The sequence below is a fragment of the Periplaneta americana genome, chromosome 12, assembly GCF_040183065.1.
Source record: "Periplaneta americana isolate PAMFEO1 chromosome 12, P.americana_PAMFEO1_priV1, whole genome shotgun sequence".
Taxonomy (NCBI): domain Eukaryota; kingdom Metazoa; phylum Arthropoda; class Insecta; order Blattodea; family Blattidae; genus Periplaneta; species Periplaneta americana.
Window position 1 is genome coordinate 108,104,843 of NC_091128.1, and position 19,271 is coordinate 108,124,113.

A 19,271-nucleotide genomic window follows, 5' to 3' on the forward strand; every position below is an offset into this window, starting at 1 on the left:
TGCCACTACAATTCTAAACTAATCACTAAAAATCCTAAACTAACCTAACCTAATCTGTCACAAATCCTAAACTAACCTAACCTGTCACAGATAATTACGTAGGGCATAATAAAAGTCTAAACTAAACCTGTCATAACACTCCATTTTCTTACCCCTACACACTTCTCTCAAGTATGAAAACCAATCTCCGATCGTTGACTCCGCTACATCTGCTATATCTTTCTCATCTCATTCCTTTAGTAGGAAAACTTGATTGCAAAATCGTAAGTTATAAGAACTCTCTTGGTCGACAATCTCGAATGACTGAAAAAATGTGTTATTTGCAGCAGACAACTTAAACGTTACATAAACCTCATGTCCGGCAATTTTTTACAAATAAACCGTATTATTTGACTCTGCGAAATTGAGGATACAGAAATTCCCCACAAAGTGGAGACTCCATATTTGCAGAAAGCAGACCTTTCTCTCGGCATCACAGTTGCGCTTCATTTTCAGTATTGACAATGCTCAGCTTAGGAAGATTTAAGACAACCACCTACAGCAGCCATTTCAATCGCTATGAATATATATTTTAAAATACTTGCACAAACATCCTGCTGGAACATTGCAAACTAACGTGAAACATTCGTGATGCAGCTAGCGTGAAACTTTCGTAACGTCTCATAAGTTTTGTTGGTACAACATGTAAGACGGCTGAAGGTGCAGGAAAAGAAGTCTCTCAGTTCTCGTTCAACCATGAGTTGTAGTGTAAGAACTGTGCAAATAAGTTTCATCCATATGTATAATTGGTCTTTCATCCTCTCGGAACTTGTATATTGCTCTCAGGTAGGCAATTCTCAAAGCTCTAAATTCTCTGCATTCAATAATTACTTGACGGTTGTTGGAAGTTTTCTTCCAACTATTAAAATACAAAAGGTAACATTGAAAGGTGTAGTAATAACAACACAATATTACAAATACAATTAGCCTTATGGAAACAAATCAATCAATCTTCTTAATGTATCCAGCTGTTTGCTGACAACATAAAGTCCACTGTAGTCTATTCAGTTTTTGTTTTTCACGAGAAATGAGGGGTAAAAATATAGTGGGACTGTGTTGGTGTTAATGCAGCTTCTGTGGGTACTTCTTTGTTACTTGTTAGCTTAAACAACAAGTTTAAGCCCCCTCACCATGACAAGGTGAGTACCCACGAGAGGGTTATGGAAACAAAGAAGTAGTGTATTATGTTGTGTACCTGAATCTCAGCTTCAACAGGATCTGCCTTAATGACGTATTCCCTCCTCGAAAACTTATGTTTTCGTAAACTATAAGAAGTAGCAATTTCAGAGTCGGCTTCTGCTTATGCGTAGCGTAGAAATTATAGACGAGTCTCCTTATGACTTCATTAAAATTGTCTATAGCTGCAACAATCTTCTTTTTCAGCTGTGATTTTCCCGGAGTGGAGCTGCTACTCCAGTCTCAATATTTTCCCTTCTTTCCTGATTCTTGCCAAGGTTTGCTTTGAAATACCAGTGGCAGCCAGTACTCTTGCACACACACTTTTCATTGGAATTGATATTCCATTTACAGCCTCTTCTTACATGAATATCCATAGATTGTATGCTAGTTCATGTCCTTGACTATGAACTACTCTGTGATTTCCCCACCTTAGACAATGCCATAATGAGGGCACTCAGAAGGACAAAGTTTTCAGTAGAGCAATAGTGGTAGTAGCAGAACAATCTGAACACTCGGAATGCTAGTAACCAACTAACTCAACACCCCTCCAGTTGAATGTGAGGGCGAGTCCAAGTAGACGAACTAAAATGTGCCCTTAGCGCTTGTGCCATAACTTCTCGTCCAGGCTCTTACTAGACTGGTAATACAGTATCTTTAGTTTTTCCAAGAACGTGTCCAGAAATGTAGGACTTTCAGGTGCCTCATCTTCACGAACACTTAACTCATAATTTAATATTCTTGTTTGAACTACATCCATTATCTTATTTTTGTTTTCTCTGTTAAACAATTTTTCTTAAATAGGTGGTTCTCTGCAAGCTGCAGGTTATTATTCAACAGATCAATATCCATAAACGTTGGAGAGGTAGAAGATGCAAAAGTAACAATTTTTAGTATGATTTGTGGGCACTCTCCATGTCTTTGGTATTGGAGTTGTTCAAACAAGGAGTGATTTGTCTAGTTATTTGTGGTATTGGAGTTGTTCAAACAAGGAGTGATTTGTCTAGTTATTTGTCCAGTTAAATTGTGATAGTGTGGATTTTATTGTGAACATTAATGTTGAAGTTAATTATTTGCTTTATATCAGGCACACAGCGACAAGTCATGGAGCAGTATCATGGCAGGTCCGGGGGAAGGAGGTGCACATCCACCAAGTTTTCTGGCACATCAATCTCCACAATTCCAGCACGAATTCCCCAAGTTGTCCAGTGGCGATGGACAGGCTCCAGCAACTGGACAGAAAGGTGGATCCGATTCACAATACGGACCAGGGCCAAGCCTTCGTCCTCAGAGTAAGTGTGATCTTTCTCTTTCTCACTGCATGAAGTACAGAAAAAATATGTAATTTTGTAAAATAATTTAAAGATATGTTTTGGCATATTATACCTTTCAATTTGAGCTTGTCTAAGGTTATTATTTTAATATTGAGTAATTATAAGTTTTATTCCAAAAGAGTATGTATGAAATGCCTCCACCGCCCACCCAAGAAAAATTCTCACAAAAAAAAAAAAAAGAAGGAAGAAAAGAAAATAAGTTGCTGATGTAGTCTATTAAACTTCTAGCGGAGGGCAGCTGGATACAGGGTGGGGGACGGAACACTGTACAGGCCCCGGGGCAGATACCATCTGGGAATACATCGGGAACTACTGGAAGCCAACCAGGAGCTGCAGCTGTCCCGGGCCCCCTGCAGCATCTCCCTCCAGGTAATTAATTTATGAACTTTATAAAAATTAAATAAACGTTTTCATATGATAATTACGAAATTTATTTCATACTTTTCTAGAGATCATTTCAGTGTTTTGTGTGTGGTTATTAGTATAGAATTCGGAATTACAAACTCAATGAGATAGTTCTGTAGTGTATGAATATAGTTCTGTAGTGTATGAATTTACAAGTTATTATTTCTGCAGTGCTTGGGAAAAGTGACACAAGTCAGTTTTCACAAACCTTTTTTGATAATTTATTGACAACTTACACTGGTTTATGTCGATTTGATTTTTTTCTGTATGAATTATTGTAATGGGAGAAATACCTATGTATTTTTTTCCAAGTGAACAGATGTTCCGTAAGTTATCAATAAATTATCAAAAAAGGTTTGTGGAAACTGACTTGTGTCACTTTTCCCGAACACTACAGATTTATGGAAAAGCAATTTTACACAGAACTCAAAGTTTCTCTGCAAAGTACATAGATTAGCTGAATTTCTGTTTTACAGGAAGAACCAATATGCTACGTTCTCATTTTCACAGTAATAATTCCAATAATAATATGTCACCAGAAAAATTGTATTATGTATAACTCACTTTCCATGTGTGATGCATTATTTGAATTGTCAAGTACTGTGAAACCCTTCCAAAACACGTGCTATGACATAAATATAGAGCATGGAAACAATCCATTTCTAATGTTTGGCAACTGTGGGAACAGAACTGTAATTCTGAAAATACTTGCTACATCTACTACCAATAGTCGGCCTGGGTAGCATAGTGTAATGCTGGCCTTCTGTGCTCGAGGTTGCGGTTTCGATTCCAACCCAAGTTGATGACATTTAAGTGTGCCTAAATGTGATAGGCTCATGTTGGTAGATTTACTGGCACGTAAAATAACTCTGTGGGACAAAATTCCGGCACACCGGCGACACTGATATAACCTCAGCATTTGTGAGCGTCGTTAAATAAACCATAATTTAAATTTTCTATTACCAATACTGACTTTTGCAAACTAGAACTTGTGAGGACAGTTCACAAACCTGTTTGCATTGTTACTTTTATTTTAATATGCTATTGTTATATACAAGACTATATGTGCAATACCGTACTCCTCAAAAAAAAAAATAGATATGTGTAATATATTTTGGTGATAGTTAAGTGTAAATACTTTATTATTGTGATGTTCTTGACTTGATTGTGAAAAGTTTTATTGAAATTATTGCTTGTTGATCCTCTTAGAATGAAATTATAAACTTTTATCAAACTAATATTTTTCAGTACAATTAAAACAGGAGCTTGTGATGACATGTCATAGGCCTACTCATAATAATAATGAGTAGGTATGTAATGCATATGTAATGAACTTCCGCTTGTCTTCCGTCCCTCTCATGTGTGTGTGTTTTTTTTTCCTTCTTTCTAATGCAAGAAGATAGTAAATATTTATGAAACTCACAAAACCACACATCTGAAAATAGTAACCTAACAACCACATACATATACACACTTCGTATGTGCACCTAATGATTTACTGTAAGAAGTTGGTGAATAAATAATGAAGATTAAATATACAGGGTGTTCATAAAGTCCCCGCACTCAAAGTTTATTAATTTTTTCTCGCACATTTTGTTAAACATACAAACTTAATGGATATATATATATATATATATATATATATATATATATATATATTACCTTTACATTAAAAAAAACAATTTTAAACCCCATTTGAGGGATTCTGAGATCTCCGAGGACAAAAACTACACTGGGATGACAGTAAATCATTTTCGCGTATTATTTTTGCAGATTTCCAGTTCGCAAGTGCACACATGTTCCACGACACTTTTTTTTAATGTTGCTGGTGTTATTTCGGCAACATGATTAGAAATTGCATATGTGAGTTCTTGTAATGAGTGTGTACACTCTTTCCTTTAAATACCCCCAAAGAAAGAAATCTGGAGAAGTGTCAGATCGGGGGAATACGGAGGCCATACATAACATCTCCATGGTCCCGTTTGTAGTATAAGTGGCACAGTCTTGTTGAAACCAACTTTGACACTCGTCTCTTGCAACATAGCCACGAATTGTTGCACAATATCTTTGTAGGCGACAAGGCCCAACAATTCTCCCTTGCGATATTGCATACCAAATGCCGATTTTTTGTAAATGAAGCGGTACTTCATGCAAGATATACGGATTTTTAGGTGCCCAAATTCTAATGTTCTGGGAGTTATTGTAGCCATTTAAGTGGAACCAAGCTTCATTTGTAAAGAAAGTCTTATCCATAATGGCTACATTGTTGCGTGTGAAATTATGGAACCATTGGCAGAAATGGCGACATTTCTTAAGGTCAGGTGGCTGCAGCTCATGGATGACTTTAACACAATAGCAGGTGCAGCTTGGCTAGCTCAGAACTTTGTGTGGAACCAATTGATGCTCCAATTTGTTGTGACAAACGTCTTACCGATTTTCTTGGTGATCTGCCCATTCACTGCTCAACATCATGAACGAAATCTTGTGTGACTACTTTAGGTCTTCCAATTCGTCGTCTATCATCCACGGAGCCCATAGCACGAAACCGGCACACAAGTTCATAAACGGCACTTTTACCTTGTGTCAGATCATTGGGAAATAGACGTCTCCGTTTCTCCTTACATCTCTCATAAGACTTGAACTCAAAATGTGCGTCCAACTTAGAAACACGCTGCACAGATGTAAAAGTCATTGTCTCCTGACCGAGATTCAAGATCTCACATGAAGCAAAACAACAGCTGCACTGACCTAAAAGCAACAGAAACTAGTTCTTCAAGGTTACAGCAATCTCTAATGCAAAGCTTGCCAACTCATCCAGTCAAATACCCTAGTGGCAATTTTTCAAAGTAGAAATGTGGGGATTTTCTGAATGCTCTGTAGTTGGTGCAGTTTCAGAACTGTATCCAGTACTGTCTGGCTTGACAGCTGTATAAAATAATTTACATTGATCTGATTTCACCATAAAGGTCCAGGTAAATCAGTCCCTGCTTGATACAGGGCCATGAGGAAAAAAAGTTATTTTCCATTTGGTTCCTAGCCATGTTGCTATATTATTTTGGCAATGGGATTGCAGAAGACTGGCATAGACTGCAGCTACTATGCATTCTAAACAAGGAACCGTAATCCCATTTAAACAGTTTTATAATAGAATACAAAAATATTTATAGGAACCAGGATAGGATTGTGGACATCATTAACATTTACAAAAGTCTGCCCTGTTTAGTACAAACCTTTCCTGCAAGAGCTAGAACAGGACATATCATCATAGAGGAATACCTTAAAAGATTCAACATCTCAGATTCGGCTAGCTAGTTTGCTAAGATGTAAATTATATATTAACACATGTTCTATTCCATTGAACAACCATCTCTACTAAGATGCAAGAAAGGAAATCACTGAAAGGCATTCATTTTTGTAACTTGTAAACACTTTTTTATTTGATTTATTTTGTCTACAATGAATGTTCAAATTTTTTTTTTGATTAGGGGGAGATCCCGTTGGCGGTCGGAACAGTTTGGTCCCGTGTGCTCCTCAGGGTGTGGGTATGGGCCCGGGAGGCCCAGGGACTCCTGCACAGAGCACGGCTGCTACAAGCACCCTGCCTGGTGTTGGGGTGACTCCACCTCCATTGGGTGCCCCCCCACTCACTCATATGCCCCCTGGTGCTGGTCCGCCTCAGTTCAGGGCTCTCATCACACCATTCGTAAGTATTCTAGCTATTATTTAATTTTCGTGTGATTCATTTCGTCTCTTTGAAAGCAGATATGCATGTTTTGGCAAAAATTGTTTGGATATGACATTAGGAAAGAGGTTTGTTATTGGTGTTTGTATTGTGGAAATTATTAAGTTTACATTAGGGCTATAGTTCCTAATACTTGTTTTTCTCTCAATTTTTTGTGAAAATGTATCTTTTTTTAAGGACTGGTATTGATAGGGCCTACATTGTGGACGTGATAATTTTTCTAATAACAGACTGAAACTTTTCAAAATTACTATTTGAGATAACAAATTAGCCAGGTGTTTGAAATTTGACGAATTTAAACCATTTAACTTCGTTTAAAAGTGTGTGTGCATGATAGTGCATAAATCCTTCAGTTGTAGAATGTAATAACAAAATTTTACTATTTAGACCTGTAGAGATTTTGGCAAGCAGATACAAAACCTTCAGGACCTAAAATTAGTGAATGTTGATTAAACAAAGTTCATGAGATTCAGCATTTGAGAGTTGATTTAATACTAACAGAAGTTCAGTTGTAAGAACACTTTTACAGAAGGAACAGAACGTCCTTGAAATAAGTTCGGCCTAGCATATTGGAATTACAGTACTTACTTTCACAAATATGAAATCACTATTTTTTTTTTTCCTTTGTGTCATTCACCCAAGCATCTCCATGTAAGAGTGATGTGCTGAAGTTATGATTCTTTTTGTCGCCATAGGCATTTCCACCAGTGCACAATGGGAGGTAAACTACATAGCATTGTATGGTGATTAATGGAGCAATGATGGAATTGCAATAGGATAAATGGGAGTATCCCACAAAAACCTACAACCAAGTAATGTTTATATCCACCTCAAATTTCACTTGGACGCATCAGAATTCAAACCTGGTTACCAGTGTGGAAAGCCGTCACACTAGCTGTTCAGCGAATGGTGTGCCGAAGTCCCAAATATTCAGAATAAAAAAGTGTTTAAATTGAAGTTACTAACAAATTACAACTTGTTATCGCACAATGTTCAAAAATGTATATTTGTGTAATTTTAAGAGGTACGAAACCTTAACTATTCAAATATATCAGCATTTCTTCTCTTCTTACCCCTTTCAAAATGTTAATTTCAATCCTTGAGTTTATTTTTTTAATTTTCAGATGTACAGAGGTAGCTTCCCAGCTGGGTTTCCACCCAATTTCCAAGCTCCAATGCATGGGCCACCAAGGCCTCGTTTCCCATATCCTCCTGAAAATAGGTGAGTTTAATGTACCATGCTTTGTGATATAAGTAACTTGAAACTTTCATAATTTGTTACAAAATTCTTATTCTTTACACATCTTGATTACACACTTTTAACACTTTGTATCACTTAAGAATTTAGTTATGACACCTTTCGTGATAACTAAATTTTTTTAAGTCTTATTCTTTGTAAATTTCATGTTGTATTGTCTTTACAAAGTGGAAATACATCAAAAAGCATATTGCACATCGACACTTTTTTTTTCTCCATTTCTCTATAAATTGGAATGTTGTCTAAATTTCATGATTCCCCATGATATTATTGGTATGAGCACAACTTCATTGAAGTATGATCTGAGCTTTTCATTGTGTTCGATAGATTTTTGGGTTTCTGCAATGTGTTGTACATACCATTCCAGTCATGCAATTTGTGCGAATGGTTTGTACATGGTCAGCCTCTGGTGAGAAATGTATTCCTTTCACATGAACACTCATCTTCAGATGTCTCTGCAGTCGATCTCTAGCTGCTTAGTAGCCAGTTTATCTAGTTTTCGTAGTGTTAATGGTTCCACTGTGTTGAATAATAATTTGTTTTTGTGAAAGTTGTAATGTTCTTATGTTAGATTGTAAAAAAATCTACGTTTTTTGAGATCATATTGGAAAAATAACATGTCTTTGTTACATACTCTTGCTGAAAATGTGATACATATCTTTTACACATTTCTTATTCAGTTAAAGTGTAGCAAACTTAAGGATTGTGCATATTGTTTAATGGGGGGAGGGAAAACGAGCAAAATTCGCGACAAGTCGCAATCATAAAATGTGTCTACAGAATGAATCTTGTTCATAGTTATAAAAATTCGTGAAAAAATGTTTCGCAAAAATCTGGTGTCCCTCCCTATTTAAATGTGTTTTAATTTCTACTCTCAGTCCTTCCTTGCTGCTTCTATTAAGTGAAATCACGTATTTGAGAGAAAAATAATTAGTTCTCTAGAAATTTGTTATAAAGAGGTTTTACTATGTAAATAAATGCTCCAAAATATTAACCTGTTATTTTTCGTTATTTTTTCGTATATATCTTGAAAATGAAGGTGGAAAGATTCCAATACCTTGAAGCAACAGTAACAAATATAAATGACACTCAAAAGGAAATTAAACGCAAAACAAATATGGGAAATACCTGCTATTATTTGTTTGAAAGGTTTTTTCATCCATTCGGCTTTAAAAAAAAATTGAAAGTTTGAATTTATAAAACAATTATATTACTGGTTCTGTATGGTTGTGAAACTTGGACTCTCACTTTGAGAGACGAACAGAGGTTAAGAATGTTAGAGAATAAGGTGCTTAAGAAAATATTTGGGGCTAAGAGGGATGAAGTTACAGGGGAATTGAGAAAGCTACACAACACAGAACTGCAGACATTGTTTCTTCACCTAACATAATTAGGAACATTAAATCCAGACATTTGAGATGGGCTGGGCATAGAGCACGTATGGGTGAATCCAGGAAAGCATATAGTATATTAGTTGGAAGACCTGAGAGAAAAAGATCTTTTGGAAGGTCGAGATTCAGGTGGGAGGATAATATTACAATGGATTAGAGAGAAGTGAGATATGATGGTTGGGACTGTATTAATCTTGCTCAGGATTAGGGATTGATGGCAGGTTTATGTGAGGGCGGCAATGAACCTCTGGGTTCTTTAAAACCCATTGGTAAGTAAATAGGTTTTGAAAATAACAATTAACGAACAAGTAATGCTAATGGTACAAATATTGCCTTGCCTTGTTTTTGATGTTTTAAGGACCTTTGTTTCTTCAAAGAATGGAAATTGTGTGAAACTGCTCTGAGTAAAAGCAACAATAATTTTGATATTTTCTGAAACTGCACTCTTCAAAACAACTTAATGATTTTGTAGGTTCATGCCTCCTTCTCGGCCCAATGCTTCAACTGTGGATGAAGAGATTACTCCACGACCAATAATTAAGGAGGAAGAATTGAGTAAGATGGATGATATTGCACATGATGCTGGTTGGGCAACACATGATGATATTGACTATAAGTAAGTCACAAAGCGAAAAATTCATTGTTATGTGATAGTTACAATCTTGTGTTCACAAACCTATGACGATTGTCCTGTTAAAAAGTTGTTCTTCCTCTTCCTTCTTCCCCTGCTCCTTCCCCTCCTCTTCCTCCTTCTATCATCTATTAGACCTATGGGCATCTTACAGTCTCATTTCATTTCATTGGACAGCCCAAAAATATTTTTCCTAAAGGATGGTAGTTTTATTTTTTTGCATGATATTCTTGTGGATGGCATTTTGGATACAGGAGAACTTCGTTTCTGTCTATAATTTTTTTTTAAATTTTGTCTAAAATAAGATCAGTTATACATAAAATTTCATTTAATTGATTGGGTGTTTGTCACATTTACGTTTCTCTTTTAATACAGTGGCGGATTTACAATCCTGCTGCCTATATGTACCAAGAATTTTCTGCCTCCCCTTTTTCCTTAATATGTACCCCTCCACTTTCATTCTTGATAAAAATTGAAAAAAAAAAAATTGTTCTCTATCAGGGATATATTGGCATGTAGAATACGACACCCAGTTTCAAGGAAGAAACCAAGTTGTGAGTTTTCACAGTTCCCCTACACTTCAGTTTACAAATAGAGAATATTCATCTATGGTAAGAAAAGTAATTAATGAAGAGCATGCAATGTATTTTCTCTCCATATGAAGCAACATTCCGAATTTTGTCCTGGCTCATTCACAAGAAACCTTTCACTATGATTTGCTCAGAGTGTGTCTTTTTGTGTATATTTATTACTTTAATATTGCACAACTCACAATTACAAATCGAATGAATAGTCGCACAGATCTGTAGCTGCTCTCAGTACCGAGATGTTACTGAGAGAGGTGCAACATAGCTAATTTCATATGCAATTTTGACGCCCTCATGTACTTAGTAAGGAGAGGTGACGTCATTGGACGTTGTCACACAAGTTACATTGGTTCATGGCCTAACTGCTAATAACATTAGCATTCGGCTGTGGCTCATATTGTTACAGCAAGCATTTGAAATTCTGTCATTTTTTACCATGCATCTCGGAACTGGTGCCCATTCTCAGTGCGTGGAAAAACTTATTCTATAATCTTTTCACTGTAAGAAAAATCCTAATGTAAACAATAGCACGTGACTGAAGTGAGGCTTTATTGGCCGCTGTTTGGCGCCATAGATTCTCAGTACGTATTCCTGCCTACTGTTGTACATTTTGTTTCATGTTAAACATTTCCCGTTACTCATCAAGTAGGGCTAACCCCACTACTATGCATTCGTTTGCTTAGGAAACATTTACTTTATAATTACTGTAATTAAATTATTTTAAACTTAGGTGTAAGGTCAATCGCTGCCAGACAAAGCAGTTATTCCTTCCAAATCAGAGTCTTCAGAACTATCGTTGGCAGGATTTATGACGAAATGGTCCACAACAGCGTCAGTTATCCTTTCCATGTGGAACATGCGGTCTGATTAATTTGCTCTCAATAGATAACGTTGGATTCAACTCAATTTATTATATACATTTAAGACTATTTGTTTTTCTCTGCTTTTGAGAGGATTTCCACTCTTATGTTTAATAACCACACACACCGAGAACACAGAAGCTATACTTCAGTACCACGTACTTACGTGAATAACTACGAGCTCAAGTGACGCCAGCTTGTTACAAGAACAGACTACCTTGGTATTACTGTTGATATTCATCTGCTTTCATAGTACATAACAAAATATAAAAGTAGCTTTTCTTTTACACAGCGTTTTACATATGAGTGAAGTTATATGTTTCATCGTACTTAACAACTTACTTACTTACTGGCTTTTAAGGAACCCGGAGGTTCATTGCCGCTCTCACATAAGCCCGCCATTGGTCCCTATCCTGAGCAAGATTAATCCAGTCTCTACCATCATATCCCACCTCCCTCAAATCCATTTTAATATTATCTTCCCACCTACGACTTAACAACTAGAATTCATTTTTTTATATTCAAATAATACAAGATTATGGTTTCCAAATACGAACTGTATTTTCCTGCGTCATGTGTTTCGACTGGGAGCCAATCACGTGTATGACAGCAACGTGCTTATGTTTACATTAGGATTTTTCTTACATCAAAAACATTATATGTTAAAATCAGGGTTATGAATTCTCTATTAATTTTAAGGATAGAATTGTAAATTGAAAATTACAATATACAGTATCAGCTTTCTAACACCTTTCACCTTGTGTTTTGTTGAGCAAACTGATCAATGACTTTGGACAAGTCCATTTTCTACAAAATGTTACTCTCTGTGGAGATTATAGCTAGTGAGTTGAGATGATCCTCAGTCATGTATGTGCGGAGATAATTTGTTTACTTTTCTCAGCCATGAAGGCATGTTTCGCTGAGCATTTTGACACTTGAGTAAACAATAATGTCTGGAGAGTAATGTCAACATTTGGGTATATCTGCTGTAGTCATTGTTGCGAATATTATAAGTGAAATTGTCCGCAAATTACAGTTTCCTTAAAATTACCTGAAAATTCCCACGTTTCCATTTAATTTTTGTAAATGTTCTATGTTTTAAGTAGGGACATGCCTTCCATTTGTTCAGTCATATAGAGCTACAAATGAATAATAGATGTTATCTGCACTGAAAACAAAATATCATAAAGCATTATAAAGTGTCAGTCTATACCCAGACCATGCACCTTGCACCTGATATCTTTGCATGATGTTGGTAGTGAGAGATGCGACATTGCCACAGCGACCACTAAACAACAGCTGACTTAATTTACACGGGGTTTGCTGTTCTGAAATGGTAATTATTATGTAACTCAATTTTTTATTACTGTCCTCTTAGAGAGGCCTAAAGTTTTTGAAGTCCGCTATATTACATTGTGAAACTCTTAGGACATTTGTGGACCTTCCATCAAAATATTGGGAAGCAAGAAGGATGATGACTTCATTGTTAAATCCAGAGCATTAGATACACACACATACACACATTGTCTGCAGGAATGAAGAGAGATCAATAAACAAATTTCTTCTCCTACTCGTAAAATTGACAAGTCACTTGCACGAATTCTGACGCCTGACTATTTACGCAAAGAATTCACACTACGTGAGTTACCATTTCCTGAATGACGTCTTTTTTGTGGCATTTCACAGTAGCATTACAAATTGTTCATGACTTTATAACACTAAGACATAAATTATGCACATGGTAATAACATCATGTAAACACAGAATGTAGAAAACTGACAACACAGCAGCGCTCTGCGTAGCAATGATAGAAAATGCTATGTTCTGTTTGGTTCGAAATGCTACTGCACAGGGTTCAGCTTTTTAATAGGAAGGATTGCCAGTGCAAATAACAACTATCAAGTGCAAGGTACAGGTACGGCCTGAGTATAAGCACATATCATAATCAAAAGTTGTAAAAATCGTGATATGTGGTCATTCAGTTTCAAAATTACCAACTTTCGAATTGTTGATAAAACATAGGTTTCCTCAGTCCAGTATTGGAACACTTCTTATAGTCCAAAATATCGCTTTAATTCAATACTACAACATTAGACACACTTCATCTGTGATAGACAATAATTATTTGATTTGATATCATGAGATGGGAGGTGGCCATATGAAAATTTTTTTTTTCTTCAAAATGACTGCTTAATTTAGTCAATTTCGTTGTACTGTGAATTTCCAGACACAAACAAGCCTGTTAAAAAGGACGCACTTTCAACATAATCAGATTTTTATGAAAGATTTTAATGGTTTCATGTTTCATGAAACACACATTGTAAGAAGAATCGAGAAGGATATTATTATCAGGTTTGTTTGCTGATTTCATATTTGGAAAGTTCAGGGTTTGATGCCTAAGAAGATCTTCATAGACTTTGTTTCTCGTTGTTTCATTTTTCCCATCCAGGAAAGTCTCAGGATAATACCTAAACATAAGGCAGCACTGCTTTCAAATCTCTTCCAAATTACTACTTTGATATCCTGTCTTGGCACTAGGTCTGAATGTCAGCCATTGAATGAGTCATTAAATAAAGCAATAAAAAATAAATAAAATCATATGAGAAAGTGTAAGGGATCTAAATTTATAATTTTGTCGATTCTTTTTCAAAAAAAAAGTTGAAAAGAATGGGCAGTGTCTTATTATATTTTAATTGGTAACTTGTTTCATGAATTTTTTACGTTGATTTTCAGTCAAGAACTGGCTTTCAGTGACGATGAAAGCACTCAGGAGCAAGAAATTCGTAAAGACTCTCGTAGTCAGAGTCATAGCAGCAAAGAAGAGAAAAGGTCTTCAGAAAGAGACCGTGATAGCGAGTCAAGTGAAAGGGAAAGAGAGAGAGATGAACGAAGAGTAAGTGAAACTGTATGTCAGTAATGGAACTTTGCCCTCTGTCTTGACATTCCACTTTTGGATATGAATCAGCTGGTTGACGAATTTTAATAATTAAAGCATGTGAGAAGGAACCACCAATTTACTTTGCTAATCTTCAAGATGATGCCTGCTAAATTTGAAGTTTACGACCCAGAATGTTGCAAGTGAAATTCTTTGTAAGAGGAGTCAATAAATTAAATTCTAGTTATGAAGCTCACATGAGTTTTCTTTGATTTTTTCGTAGTGATTGTTTCCTTTGTTTTGTGTCATAATATTACACACACCATATATTTGATATGCTACACTGCATGCTTTTTTTTTCCTCCCCAAATTAACTACAGTATGAATGGTGTGTATAATAACAATTAAACGAGTTACACTGTTAATGTATTTGCATTTAAAAAAATGGGACTTCATTTTGCCAAGTTACAACATCCGTATCCGCAATTAACTGTAGTTCAGACGAATATATTATCGTGATTATATATCGACGTTATTTTTATTAGGCTTGCATGAGTAGATTCTTGAAATTCATGAGTAGAATTTTGTAGATATTTATTCACCCCATGTATGGGTGTAAATCTTAGGATGATCGGCGCGAGAAAAGGCCTGAGCCCTTGCCTAGCCGAGGGCCTCCAGATCAGAGATCATGGCAACAAGGGCGTCCCATGTCTGTTGATTTCCGGACCCCTCCTGCACACACTGGCCCTTCTCATGGGCCTGGGCCTGTTCATGGCCCATCATCAATGAACTTCCCTCTTCCCATGAGAGCTCCCCCACATCAGGTTTGTATGCAAGTACATTAGCTTGTTTATGAGTCTATAAATAAGTAACAATCTGTATAAACTAATTTTCCCCCGCCCCTTCATTTGCATAGGTGCTGGATGCGTAGGATTGGTGTCTGTTTTATGCAAGGTGTTTTTCTGTATTTCCATGATGAATTATATTTAACATATGTTTTGCGTGCATAACAGGGACATGCTTCCGGACCTAGAGGAATGGAAGAAGATGAATTTTGGCGAGAACGCAGGCGACAACATACTGAAGAAGTTGCCATTGCAGTTGAGAGAGCCAAGCAGAGAAAGGAAGAGGAAGAAAAACGATTCCAAGAACAGTTAAAACAGGTAAATGTTAATAAAGAAACATTGTCCTTCATTGTGGTGTTAGTAACTTGAAAATGAATATTGGAGTAGTCTGCTTTTAAATTAAATTTTCATATACGTATTATGTTTTTCATCATTTAGGATACTTGTATATCTATCTACCCATTTTTCTTATTCATTTCAGGCATCACAGAAAAAATTGCAGCAGTTGGAAGAAAAGATGAAAATTAAAAACACTGATAGTAAAGAACATGTTGAAGAGGCACCTGTGCCTATTCCATTGCCAGAGTGGGAGAAAGAAAGAGAATTGAGGGACAAAGAAAGAGAGAGAGAAAGTCGAGAGAAAGATAGATCTCGTACAAGTAGTGAGGGTCGAGATGACAAGGCTGTCCGTGAAACAAGAGATGCAGGATCAGACTTCAGGCAGCTAACACAGGTAATTTAAATAAAATGTGTACTTAACGTGTAAGTTGGATGTAGCCTTGTCAGAAGTTTTGCTTAGATGTACAGTAAGCATTAGGTGATGAGGTAGCTCAGATATTACAGCAACTGGCTACGAACTGGAAGGTCCTGAGCTCAATCATTCTGTAATCTTTCCGGAGGGAGAAGGGGATAAAAGGTATTGGAGTGTGATGCTGACCCCACATCACCTCATTCTAATGCTGTGATCATGCAATATGGTCCACTATTGCAGTTAGTACTCTTCTAGTGTGAAAAGGATGACATAACCCTTGTAACATGTCATTTGGAATTTCCCAGGTGCATAAATTCGATCATTTAGCTCGTTGATATTGGCTGCACATTGCTAATAAACTTCGTTTCGTATAGCTCCACAAAAACAATCTGATGCTGTCAAGTTGTGCAAGATGGCAGGCCAGTGGACACCCTCAAAGTGAGAAATGAATTTTCCTAGAAACATTTAATTGAGAACTCCCATTGGAAGACTTGCAGTATTAGCAGATGATCTGGGTTTCTAAAGCCATAGATAATGACAGCAATGAGGATTGACTTCATAACACAAGAATGTTTATAACATGTTTGTGTGGCACTCAGTATTATTTACTGTTACAGTATGGTCATGTTAAAAAATATAGACCAATAATGTCATTGAAGGAAATGGTGCACCATACTATCACTTTTATTCTATTCATAGAATGTTCCATAACTTCACATGAGTGGCAGTTTTGTTTGTTCACATACTTGGACAAATGAAAATCGGCCTCATCCAACATCAACATCATAGATCTTGTTCTCTTCGCCTCTGAGAGGCTTGAACTTGTTGCAAAATTGAAATCACTTCGTCTTGTCTGTTCACTAAGCTCATAACAACCTGCATCTTATAACCACTAATCGCACACACTTATATTTGCCACCATTGGTTTCCCCACAGATATCTGCAATGCGTGTTTTAACCTTTGTCCTGCTTCACTCATACTCACATTCACTTAGGACATAGTATTAATGCTGCAACTTGTTTAAGAGTGGGCTGTGCTATAACACAATGCTGATCTTCACAGTGGCAAGTGTTTCTGTACATTGTTTATGTTCAGTACATGTTTATATGCTTATACACGTACAGGAGAAGTATCTTTTTAGGGTTGCTAAAGAGCTAGACAAGTTTCAGCATTATTTTCATGCGATATTGATGTAGGCCTAATTTGTGGTTGCATGTAATGCAACAGTAGGGGCTAATGGAAGCCCGCCTACTTTAAGCAGTAGTATTAATTTTATGGGAATGGATTTGTGGTAAGACATACCTGCATTCTGAAAGTATCACGAATCTAGGTTTATGATTTCCACATACTTCATTTCTGTCTAAATTATTAGTAACGACCAACATCTTGTAAGGAATAGCGAACTAATTTCAAATGCCTAGGTCATCCTCATCGCACGCTTGATTTGGTATGATGGCGTGGGAGGTAGTAAAATCCACCTTTTTTGTTTATTTCAGTATCATTCTTATTAGAAATTCACTAGAATTCAGGCATAAAATTAGTACGAAACAAAAGCTAATTGCAAATTTTTCTGCAAGAAATAGTGTACATAATGTTACAATCAGGCTTCGCATTTTTGTCACACTGAATTTATCAAGAACTATAGCCTGGTACGGACGGAGTTCAGATGTCTCACACTCACTGCATAAGTGGCGGTACAGTAGGCGTACGTTGAATGTAAATAATGGAGCATATCATGACAATACTGCCACTTAATTGTAATGATTTGCACAATCGAAGCATTTTGAACAAATATGTTTGCCATGCCATTGATTACAGTTGCATTTCATAATTAATAATCTGATAAGTATACAGCAGAAGTTTTATACATGTATACAAACAATAATTTACACCTCTTTATTGAAATAACTACTATTACAATGACAAAAATATACATTCTGAGAATATGTTACCATTCCTTACGCAAAAATAACACTGAGCAACAAATTTTGATTTTCCGATCATTGCATGAACTTTGAGATGTGATATAAAATATTTCATGTGTGCTGAACCCAAATCTGCAGTCGGTTCTTTTGTATTACATCAGGATTTGTGTCAATTGGATATTTATATAATATTCTGTGGTCAAATTTACCAGTTTCGTGAGATACGTTTTCTTTGTTTTGTTTTAACCTGCAAAATAATTATACATTCACTATCCTAGGTAACTGAAGATGTAATATAGCTACATTTTCTGGTCCCTTAGGCAAGTCATGCGATTGTAATAGAAATTAATATAATTAAGAAATTTAAAAATCGCAGAAATCTCACAATCATATTTAGGAATCAATCCATCCAAAATATTTTCTCAGAACACCTGCCATGGCACTCAGAAAACTTAAGAAATCGAACACAAACGACAAACTATGTTTCGAAGCACCAATAAAGTCCCCATTCACTAGGGTCATAATTTGGGAGTCCTGGCATAAGAATCAATTAATGGTGGTGGTTGCAAAATACAAGCTGATTTTCACGATGGGTGAAGGTCGTATAATGTTGTCAGACATAAGGTTATAGAATAAAGTACATAATATTCAAAGGAATAAAGTTAAACATAAACATACAAGTGAGGAAATGGGTAATTTTGCATATAATGCAAATTTAAAAATATATTTCTTGGAAAATCTGATGTGATAGGAATTTTCTTAGCCCAACTCTGATTTCAGCGGCTCAATTTCATCTTAGAACTATTAAAACATTCCATGTAATGAAATCAATGTTGCCCAGTGTAATAATTTTCAAATTCCGAAATAAATAACTGCAGTGTAGATATTTGTGGCAGCATTTGTCATCTGGTGCACCTCCTCTATGATTGAATGGGATCGCAATGAACTACCAACATATAAACATATGGAACAACGTGCGCTCCTACATAACTCAAGTCAGAATTCATAGAGGTCTTGTAACCTGCTTGTGCCTTCGACTGATGTTATTAATGTATAGGCGAAACTACTCCATCAAACATAGCTCTTGTGACAAACATGTGAAGCCTGGTTATAATAAAGGTGCATTCAGTGTAATCACTAACCACTCGGTTGTTCATTTTATACCCTATTTCAGCAAACAATAGATTTATTATCGCAAGTTTACAAACGAGAATAAAATATCACGAGACACGTCCATTATGATTTTACTTTATTTATGATTATTAAAATTAAATGCATTGATTATGTGTATTTCCTCTTGAGTCATGTAGGGAACAATGGGATACGTTCATAACTATTGCGTCTATTATACGCCTAAATACGGTAATTTTTATGGTTTCCCGGGTATTACCATTTTCCCGTATTTATCGTTTTTATTCCCTATTTCTCCAAAAAAACGATAGTTGGATCGA

The 19,271-nt window shown here is 36.1% G+C and overlaps 1 protein-coding gene across 6 annotated transcripts in view; it reads left to right on the plus strand.

Moving 5' to 3' along the window:
* Positions 1 to 19,271, plus strand: part of LOC138710789 (protein PRRC2C-like) — a 141,037-nt gene that overhangs the window by 17,060 nt on the left and 104,706 nt on the right. For 5 of the 6 annotated variants that reach the window (XM_069841899.1, XM_069841900.1, XM_069841901.1 and 2 more), the window contains exons 5-13: positions 2,303 to 2,507; positions 2,778 to 2,918; positions 6,440 to 6,657; positions 7,821 to 7,918; positions 9,818 to 9,961; positions 14,157 to 14,316; positions 14,925 to 15,122; positions 15,312 to 15,461; positions 15,625 to 15,876. In XM_069841899.1, coding sequence (XP_069698000.1) covers positions 2,303 to 2,507; positions 2,778 to 2,918; positions 6,440 to 6,657; positions 7,821 to 7,918; positions 9,818 to 9,961; positions 14,157 to 14,316; positions 14,925 to 15,122; positions 15,312 to 15,461; positions 15,625 to 15,876 — 1,566 coding nt within the window. The remainder of the gene's footprint in view (positions 1 to 2,302; positions 2,508 to 2,777; positions 2,919 to 6,439; positions 6,658 to 7,820; positions 7,919 to 9,817; positions 9,962 to 14,156; positions 14,317 to 14,924; positions 15,123 to 15,311; positions 15,462 to 15,624; positions 15,877 to 19,271) is intronic. The other variant, XM_069841902.1, reaches the window with a different exon arrangement.